The following is a 10,499-nucleotide window of genomic DNA, read 5'->3' as shown; positions in this document are numbered from 1 at the left end:
TTAGTTAATAGTTATAAGAGTTAAATTTTGATGTCCTAAACATGTAAATAATCTTATATAATTATTTAATTAAATATATTATAAGAATTATTTTATACAGTTAATATATGAAAATAAAAATTCATAGCTATAAATTATAATTGGGTGTGGATATGTAAAAAATATAATTAAGAGTAAATATTTATTTTTAGTGTCTACAGAATTTTTTATTAGTCAATTTAATTCTCAATAAATTTTTATTTTTTAAAAGTTTTTAAGAATTATTTTTATCAGACAAATTAGTCTTTAAATTGCTTTAAATTAATTGTTCCATATATGTGTTGATTGTTGAACAAATATTTTTCATAATAAATTTAGTATAAGACAATTAGATTTTTAAAGAATATATTTTAATACAAATTAATTCTCCTTTACAATAACCCAAGGATTAACCGGTTGGGCAGGGGTAATTCTTGAGCACGTTTTGAGAATAAAAATGGATTGAGAATCAAAATGTTCCATCTAAAATTCTTTAGGTATTAATTTGGATATTTATTCTATAATTAATGATATTAAATTTGTGATTTGTAACAACTACAATAATAAGGAATTAATCGAGAATCAATAATTGAGGATTAGTGTTTAGTAGATGTTTAACATTGATCCCCAATAAAAAAGGAAAGATACTAGACTAGTAAGTAAGTGGTAACCTAAATCCGTAATAGTAGTAGGATTAGTTAATCAAAGAAGGTGGACCACAAAGAAAACAAGCAGTAAAAACAAAGAAAGAAAGTAGCAAAAGGGAAAAGGAAAAGAAAAAGCACAGCTGTGAAGAGGAGTCATTGTTTTTATTATTTATTATTTTATTATTTATTATGAACGATAACAAATCCCGCCTTACCCTCTTCACTTGAATTCTCATTCATCTTCTTCTTCTTCTTCTTCTCTCCGAAAATGGAGTGACCGAGTGAGAGCATTGTTGTAATGCTCTTTCCTCTATCACTCTCTGCAAATGGACACTCCCGACAGGGCCACCACCACCAACAACCTCAATCCCCCCAAATTTGAGGTTCTTCTTCTTCTTCTTCTTGTTCTTCCTCCTCTGTCTCTGTCTCTGCATGTGCTTTTTCTTTTTGTAAAAAAATTATTTTGGAAGCTCCATCTTTTCTTTTTTGAAACTCTGGTGAGGTCTTTCTTGACCAGCTTCAGTTATGAAGATCTATTCACGGCAACTACAGTGGCATCCCTTCCTTGTTATGAGCTTCAGTGTTGCAGATCTCTCTGCTTCTTCCTTGGTTCTCGTGTTTTCTACACTGTTCTACGCTTCCTACCCCCCGCTCCTCCTTTTTGGCAATTTGCAATCATTGGAGTTTGACTTTTTCACTCCCACAGCTACAATTGAATTTTCTCTTTTATGCCCCCCCCCCCCCTTTTTCTGTAAAATTCAGGCATTTTGTTAAAATTCATTTATTTTCAATTGGATTTGTAAAACAACAAAACCAGTATAATTTTTCCCAGTAGCAAGTCAAATTAATTTTCCAAATTTTCAAACTTGTGAAGTAAAGTATATTCTGGTCTAAATTGTTAGTCTTTATTTATTTAGAAAATCTTCTCAGCTTTGAAATTAATAATTCAACATCATTTTGTGTCCTTGAAAGAGTTAATAATTTTGGCCTTCATTTCTGCCATCATGCATTCCATGAGTTTACACAGTTACACTTATATCTTAATTATGATATGATTTGCACTTGTGCATTTCCTGTGAGATCCGGTATTTTAAGTAATTATTTATTATTGAAAAAAGAAAGTGAAATGATTAATCTACATGGTTTTGCCATGCAACACGAGATGAACTTACTTGTTGCTTGTGTACAAGAAATTTTCTTTTAGTTCATCAGTTTAATCATATATGTGTGCTTACTATGTGCAGGATTCACCAGTATTTAACTTTCTCAATAGTCTATCTCCTATAAAGCCAGTTAAATCTGTTCACATTACCCAGACCTTCAGTTCAATTAGCTTTTCATCCCCTCCATCGGTTTTCACATCACCCCATGTCAACTCTAACAAGGAATCCAGATTCCTGAGGAGGTAATTGTAGCTTATGTTTTCTTATCATTTCTTTTTCCTGCTTTCTTTTTATTTTTCTTGATAATTGCATGTTAAATTTGTCTATACAGATGTTTTACTAGCCTGTTGTTTTACAGTTCTCTATTATTTGTTTGTAGGCATAGCCTTTTAGACACATCAAAGCCAAAGGTTACATCTGAGGATGAAAATCAAACTGGTTCAGGTGAACAGGCTCTTACAGATTCAACTCATGCACGCAATAACTCAAGGGAGTTAGAGAAAAATGCTGATAAAGGAACTTCCATAGGGGATGCCTCAATTGAGCCAGCCAGTGAACAAGCAAAGTTCTCAATCGAGCTGCCACAGACCTTAAAATACGAGTCTGGTAGCCCTGGATATGATCCTATACTTTGTGGTGATGAGGCTAATACACTTCTGTCATTGCCTTCTTCTGAGGCAGCACCAGATGTTGCCTGCAGTCATGAATCCTCTAAAAAGAATTTGGTGGAGGGTGAACTGCATCTCCATGGAATATGTCAGACTGAGCCGAAAATTGATGGCACCGAGTGTGATTGGGATAATTTAATTAATAATGCATCTGATATGTTAATTTTTAGTTCGCCAAATGTCTCAGAAGCTTTTAAGGATCTAATGAATAAACAATTGGACCCTTCCGGACGTATAATGCAAATTGTCAATCAAGTTGCTTCTGGATCAGGACATGAAAATGAAGATCATCCTCCCAAACCAGGACTAGCTTCAGACACACAATACACACAGGAAAATATTGCTAATGTTGCTTTGGTGGCTAGCAATCCATGTGAGAAAATGGATGATGAGGTAGGAAACCGTATCTATTTGATTTATGGTAAATTATGTGTGTGTAAAGACACTACTTTCATGCACATAGGTGTAGTTTTCGATGATGAGTTGATCTGAATGGCATGATTTATTGTTTGTTGTTAATGCATGCTGGTTTGCTATCATTTTGCCTAATAATGCTTCTAACTAATCCCTGTGTTGTTTATGTATAATAGGGTTCTTCACCATGTGTATATGATTTTACTATGTTTGTGTGTGTGCATTCATGTTATTAAATCATATTTGCATTCATTTCTACATTTTGATAGGTTAACAATTACAGTTAAAATTGTTGTTTGTATGTTTTTGGTTTATATTGAAATTGTATCCACAATAAGAAGAATGTATCACCTTTGTTTGCTGTCTCTTTTGTGGTTTATAAGTATCTGATGAGTTAGAATATTTTCTTTTTACTTGTTATGTAAATATGTTGAACAAATCAATCATCCCAAAAGTTCCTTGTGTTTGTGTTCAGCATGTTTATGTTATACACCGTGGTATACGGAGGCGCTGTCTAGACTTTGAGATGGCCAGCGTTCGCAGAAATAACTCAAACTCAGACGGCAATTCAAATGCAAGTTCCAATGCAACAAAGTCTAATGAGAGGAATACTGGTGGTGATTCAAGGAGGTGCTTTTTGCCGGGAATTGGTTTACACTTGAATGCGCTTGCAACTTTGAAGGAGCACCGTGGCATGAAAAATGAAAAGTCTTCTTCTGGAAGACAACTTAACATTCCCAGCTCCACTTCTTCCTTGTTACCGCAAGAACATCATCTGTTATTGCTACCTGCATCCTCTGAAAGAGATATGGAGCTGCCAGAGAATGAGGTTCAGCCTGTCGAAGATTGTAGTCAGTCATTATCTCTCATGGCCGGTGAAGAATTCAATCAGAATAGCCCCAAAAAGAAAAGGTGGAGTTGCTGATTACCTAATCTTCTGCTATATAATCTTCATATCTCCTTTATATTTTAGTTTCCTTGAATCATAAGTCTGAGGCCAAAAGCTGGATTTACAGGCGGAAGGTGGAAACAGCTGGAGAAAGTGAGTCTTGCAAACGGTGTAATTGTAAGAAATCAAAATGTTTGAAGCTGTAAGTTCAAGTACATGCTCCTTTAATCTCTTTGGGTAGCAGCAAAAGATATTTTACATGCTGTGACGAGCATTCAAGTTAAAATTTAAAACTACTTCTGCCTAGTAATTGATATTGGTTATCTATGTTTTGCGTGTTATCTATTATTCTTAGTACTCTTTTAGTTCTTTCTTAAAATTCTCCTCACTCGTTGCTCAGTTATTGCGAGTGCTTTGCTGCTGGAGTCTACTGTATAGAACCTTGCTCTTGTCAAGACTGCTTCAATAAACCTATTCATGAAGATACTGTTCTTCAAACTCGCAAGCAGATTGAGTCGCGTAACCCGCTTGCATTTGCTCCCAAAGTCATCAGGAGTGCTGATTCTGTTTCTGAAATTGCGGTCAGCAAAACTAAAATCAACGTTATTTTATTATTATTCAAATTTTCGCCCCATTTTACCCATATTAAATATATCCTTTTTTGCAGGATGATCCAAACAAAACTCCAGCTTCGGCACGACACAAAAGAGGATGTAATTGCAAGAAATCAAGCTGCCTAAAGAAATATTGTGAATGTTATCAGGTATTTTCCGTTTCTATATCATTTGTGCCTCCTATTTCAGTTAAAATACGAGTTAAATGTTGGTTTTCTTTCAAAGGGTGGTGTTGGTTGCTCCATTAGCTGTAGATGTGAAGGCTGCAAGAACGCATTCGGTAGAAAGGATGGTAAGTCTTCTGTTAGGTTGCAAATGATTGGGGTAACATGTTAGTCAATATCATTAACTTGCTGTTTCAATGTCTGACCTGCATAGATATCAATTCCTTCCTACATTCAGGTTCTGCAGGAATAGATGCTGAGGCAGAAGAAGAGACAGAAGCATCGGAAAAGGGCGAGGTGGAAAAGGCTTTGCAGAAAACTGAAATTCAGAATATTGAAGAAAATCAGAATTCTGCTCTTCAAGCAACACCATTACGGCTTTCCAGGTTTGATATGCTCTGTCTGTCAGCTGTGATGATAAAAATTAATTTCCATTATTGATCTTAATTCATTATAATGTGACAGACCATTGCTTCCATTGCCCTTTTCATCGAAGGGAAAGCCGCCTAGATCTTTTATTGCTACGATCTCTGGTTCTGCATTGATTGCCAGCCAAAAACTTGGTAAACCAAATATTCTTCGGCCTCAAGTTAAGTTAGAAAAGCCTCATCAAACTGTAGCAGATGATGAAATGATGGACATTATCCAAGGTGATAGCTCTCCTATCGCTTGCATAAAAACCTCTTCTCCCAATGGCAAAAGGATTTCCTCTCCTAATTGTGAACTTGGATCATCTCCAACACGCAGAGGTGGCAGGAAGTTGATATTACACTCCATCCCTTCGTTTCCTTCCCTCACCCATCACCATTAGAATGTGAATCTTGTCTCTTGCTGTGTTAGAATCTTGTCTCTTGCGGTTGAAGCTACGCTTAGGCCTATGTACATTGTTGAGCTTCCTTTTACTCGTAATAATATGTACCGTCGAGTCCATAATGTACAACTAAGTTCATTTGTATTAGATTTAATTTTAATTAATGTTAGAGCTTGATTGTCCAATATTCTATTTTTCCCTTGATCATTAACTGCTAAGTTCTTGGTCATCTCCGACAAAACCTTTTTCTAAAGCTGTTATATTCTTCCCTTAAAGTAGAAGCAGCACCAAATTAAATTATGCTCCCAATAGCTTACATACCTTTCGCTTGCAAATCTATGCATGTGTAATGTTTGGTTGGAGACTCTAGAATTTATCAGCATACAGACAAGCAATAAAACAGACAAGAAATAAATAACCAAAAAATGTCTTCTTTTTCTATGTTATCTCTGGTATTGTCATCCACGCTAGTGGAATCAAACACTACTTCAATTCTTATAGGCTTTTTGAGTGATTTATCAATAATTCTGGTGACGTCTGCCATGAATTTCATTTCTTTTCAGCTAAATATTTCAAATATTAGAAAGGAAGCTAATCAATCATTCTTATGCACTTTTTTCTCATTAAAATTGTTATCCAACTCTACTTTATTGTTCTTGAAAAGGTTCAAAGTAGATCGAAATCAAAGGTCCAAACACACCACACTTGCCAAGTAATCTGAATATGAGTCTTTGAAGTTGAAAACAAGTACTTGTTTTTTGAAACCTATGAGAGATCAGTTATTAGTTGAGTTGCTGATAATAGAGATGATTAAATCAATAAATTAAATAGTGAAAGAATATAGTGTTGTAGAAATGAACGATGCTGTTGGGCTCTTGGCAAAGAACTTAACTCTTGGATGATGAATTGTCCCATCACAATTGGAGGTGGTAGGTGTTGGTCCGAACTTTGTAGTTCCAAGTTTGTGAAGGATATCATTTAATCCATGTTGCATATTTATTCCCCAACACCTAATGATAGTAATTGGTTAATCCATTAACTTCGTAGATTTATTAGTAATTGGTTGATTATGTGTAGTTGTTCCTTAAAGTAACCGCTACTTGCTCTTAATTACCTGTGTCATCAAATCTTTTCATTCCCTAGACAAATCAACAACTTAAGAAAGCACCTTGGAGTCAGCAAAAAATGAATGACAAATTAACATATTTGATAGTACCATGACATCTTGACATTGAAGAATCCTCATCAAGAAGTACTTTTTTTTTTTGGAGGGGGAGTGTAAAGACTAAAGTGGGCCTAAGCCCGAAATCAGTATATTCAAAAGGCTGTGTCTGCCGACTTGATAGTGAAAAAGTCAAAAGATCCACGTTTTCAGGTACTTGTAACTCTCATATTCATAATCTAATCTTTGATGGTTGATGAATTGAACACTGATCAGACAGATAGGCAGCACACACAATCTTTTATAGAGAAACTTGGCTACATAATGAAAACTACGGAGGTGACTCGTGGTAATCATTTGAAAGGTTTTTATGGTCCTGCTTCTAGACTTCTAGTTTCTTTCAATGGCTCTTTAATCCGAAACCAATTTTTTATTTTCTTTTTACAATAATATTATGTATATTAAAAAAATATTTCAATTATTAAAATTAACTATTATATATAAAATACAATATTATTTGTACATTAAAATCAACCACTACGTATCTATATACAAATACATACGTAATTTAATTTATTTTAATGTATATTTTATTCTGATGGTTAATTTTAACATTATCTAATATAAAAATATGTATTTAAAATTCATACAATTTATTATATTGTTATAAATAAATTTAGTTATTTGTCTATTATAGATTTAATTATTCTATTATGATATGTTTAATTTTAGTGAGCGATTATTTAATAAAAAATATAAATTAATATATAAATATATAATAACTAATTTTATAACTGATTTTTAGTTACATGAAGTGTTTTGTTCTTATTTATATTGTTTAGTTGAGTTGATGAATACATACTTCATAAATGCAAGGAGAAATGTCTTCCCCCCCCTCCCCTCCCCTTCCCTTCCCTTCCCTTCTTTTACTATGCATGGATAAATATCTATGTGTGTTTAGACTTTAGAGTCAATATTGGTAAATTAAAGAAATAAGTTACGGTGTATCTGATAGACATCGATAGACAGAAAACTCCAATGAAAATTAATTTATCACTGTACTCACGTACATTCTTATCATTTATACTATATATATAAAAATCCGCAAATAACTAATTACGATATTAGATATTAGTTCGTATATCTTTTGCATGAGATCTTAAGATCAAAACATAGTCTCTATAGAATATTATTTGAATGTCTTTCTTGATAAGCAAGCTGTACTCTTTTATAGACGAACATTATTTGAATCACTTTCTTACACACTTGAATATAAATATTTTCTTTCTTTTTTTAAACTTCTTATTACTCCTCTTCATTTTTAAAACTAAAAAGTAGTAAGCTATGATGAAACATTGTGTGTGTATGTTGGTGCACGTGAGAGGTCATGGGAACTGAAAAAAGGTAATTAATAATTCAAATATTGAGTTCCCTTTTTGTTCTTAATTCCTGGCTTTACAGTTTATAATAGCGTAATGGGAAATGTTACCATCATTCTCCCAAACATGAACCTTTTTGCTCATCAATAGAAGAAATAGATTTATTTCTGATCTTATACTTATAACATAGCAACTTTTCAGAGATGGGCACACTTAACTTCAAGTTCAACTAGAAAACGAAAAACCAATCTGATAATTCAAAAAAAAAAAAGAATATGGGACCATATAGCGTGACCTTACCATAAAGGCTTTGTGTGTGTGTGGTTGGTGGGGGTTGTGCTGCTAGCTAAGGAATTCAAGTGACAAATAACAAGAGAATCTAAATTATATATGTGTGTAAGGGACTAAGGGGTGTATGTAGAAGTTTATAGATAAGTCACATTCATCTTTTCTACGGAGCCAATAATGTTGGAGAGAGGGAGGAAGATCACATCATGTGGTGGGTCGGTGATATGGCAAGTGTTGTCTTAAAAGAATGGTACCTTTGTTTGGGAGTAACATCCACATTCACAAAACAAGAAATTAGGAGTTTACAATTCACAACTACTTGCTCCTCATTTAATTGTATATAGTCTATGTACTCTCTTGTTCCTTCTTTAAAGCTCAATAGCTATGGAGAATAATGAAATATATACACATGCACTTGTATACTACTCATCATACTCACATTTAAAAAATTCTTAATTACTTTCTCTATAAATTATAATTCTTTTATTGATTTATAGTCGAATAACAAGTTATTAATGAACATTCATAATAAAGTCATTTTAGTGTATGTAAATAATAGAAAAAAGTAAATTATTTTAATTATTTATTTGAGAGTATCTAATTAAGAATAACAGCTCACATATAGTTAATTGCATGGCAAATGAAAAAACATTGATTAAAAATTTATTAGTTTTATTAATAATATATTATTTTTAGAATTTAATTTTGATGTACTAAATAATATAAAATATTTTACATAATCGTATAATTATAATAGTTTATTTTATGATCATTCATATGATCAAATATAAAAAGAAGTTATTTTTGTATGACGTTATATAATTGGATGTATGTGTAAAATAATTAAATTCTTATTTTTAAATTCAAAAGTATTGGGCAACTTTTAAGTTAAATAGCAAAATAAGTAAAGTGTGATTGCCATACATTTTGTGACACGTGAAGTTTATTTATGTATATAAGCAACTGAATTAAAGGAAAAACAAGAGGGCATAGGGTTAGTAATAGATAGGGTAGGGTAAGGTTTAGACTCTACCATAATTCTGTGGGTTGAAAATTTTTTTAAAATTCTACCCTACTCTATTTGCGGGTTGAGAATCTCTCAATTTTAACTTTATCCACACCTAAAGTTATGAACCCTATCCTACCTGACTCTACTCGCAGAAATAAAAAAATTTAAATAAATATAAAATTAAACCATTTTAAATTCCATACATATTAATAAAATAGAAAATAAAAAACTAAGTTCAAATTAAAATTAAAAACAATAAAATCTTAAAGAAATCCAACATAAAATTACAAATAATATGATTATCAACTAGTTAATGATTATTTTAAGTTTTTATAAAAAGAAGATTTTGAGTACAAAACTCACTTTTTTCACTATATACATAATTTTTACATATATATTATATAATATATTAAGAATGCGAGTAGTGACGGACCCAGAAAATTTATGGTGGGGGGCAAAAATAATACACATTATTATCAAAATATATATTAATTTAAATTTAAAAATATAAAAGTGCACATTAATTATTTGAATACAAAAAAAACCAAAAATTACATTAGCTGCTAACTTTCTTCGCTTCAAATCTTGAAGGTACTTCTCTTCTTGTTTTCATATTTTGAAAATGTTGAATAATTGTTTCATTATCAACTTGATTGAATGTCTCTCTTTCTATATATGTAACCAAACAATCATTCAACCACTCATCTCCCATTCGATTAGGAAGTCGACTCTTTATGATATTCATAGCAGAAAATGTTCTCTCAACTGATGCTGTTGCCACAGGTAGAATCAAAGCTAATTTCAACAGAAGAAATACCAATGGATAAACAATATGCTTTTTTGTCTCAACTAACTTTTGAGATAGTCCACTGATTCCATTTATATTTGAGAATTGATAATCAAAACGCATATCCAATATAAAATTCTCAAGTTGACTATCAAGTGCCAAAAGTTGAGTAGAAGAGAATTCATGTGGATAAAATTCAGCTAAACGAAGCAACGTCTCCTTATCAAATGCAAAAAATGAGTCACTTGGATTCAAACAAGCTATACAAAGAAGTAGCTCGGTATTTATCTCTGTAAAACGATTGTTAAGCTCTTGAAGTTGTCTATCAATTACTTGATAAAATAATTCAACTTGAAAATTATGCAAGTTTGAGACTTTTTGAATTTTGCGCCTTGATCTTCCTTGTGTTACAAATATATCATTCATATTTGGAGCAAGAATATTGTGACTATCACAAAATAGTAAAACTTCGTTGAGCAAAGAGAA

The 10,499-nt window shown here is 32.2% G+C and overlaps 1 protein-coding gene across 1 annotated transcript; it reads left to right on the top strand.

The window, feature by feature from the left end:
* Nucleotides 1–881: 881 nt before the first annotated feature.
* On the top strand, nucleotides 882–5,564 carry LOC130947831 (protein tesmin/TSO1-like CXC 2). The gene is made up of 10 exons (XM_057876552.1): nucleotides 882–1,048; nucleotides 1,910–2,070; nucleotides 2,208–2,889; nucleotides 3,386–3,822; nucleotides 3,927–4,001; nucleotides 4,200–4,380; nucleotides 4,467–4,562; nucleotides 4,639–4,705; nucleotides 4,816–4,963; nucleotides 5,043–5,564. Exons 1-10 carry the CDS (start codon nucleotides 992–994, stop codon nucleotides 5,386–5,388), a joined length of 2,250 nt encoding a protein of 749 aa, XP_057732535.1. The 5' UTR covers nucleotides 882–991; the 3' UTR covers nucleotides 5,389–5,564.
* Nucleotides 5,565–10,499: the final 4,935 nt, after the last annotated feature.

The sequence above is a fragment of the Arachis stenosperma genome, chromosome 9, assembly GCF_014773155.1.
Source record: "Arachis stenosperma cultivar V10309 chromosome 9, arast.V10309.gnm1.PFL2, whole genome shotgun sequence".
Lineage (NCBI taxonomy): Eukaryota > Viridiplantae > Streptophyta > Magnoliopsida > Fabales > Fabaceae > Arachis > Arachis stenosperma.
This window is presented reverse-complemented; position numbering and strand designations above follow the sequence as displayed.

Bases quoted from the DNA above. Each gene is read 5' to 3' on its own strand.
- LOC130947831 (XM_057876552.1), top strand. From the start codon at position 992: ATGGACACTCCCGACAGGGCCACCACCACCAACAACCTCAATCCCCCC. The intron at 1,049-1,909 runs GTTCTTCTTCTT...TACTATGTGCAG, and splicing joins TCAATCCCCCCAAATTTGAG to GATTCACCAGTATTTAACTT. The intron at 2,071-2,207 runs GTAATTGTAGCT...ATTTGTTTGTAG, and splicing joins GAATCCAGATTCCTGAGGAG to GCATAGCCTTTTAGACACAT.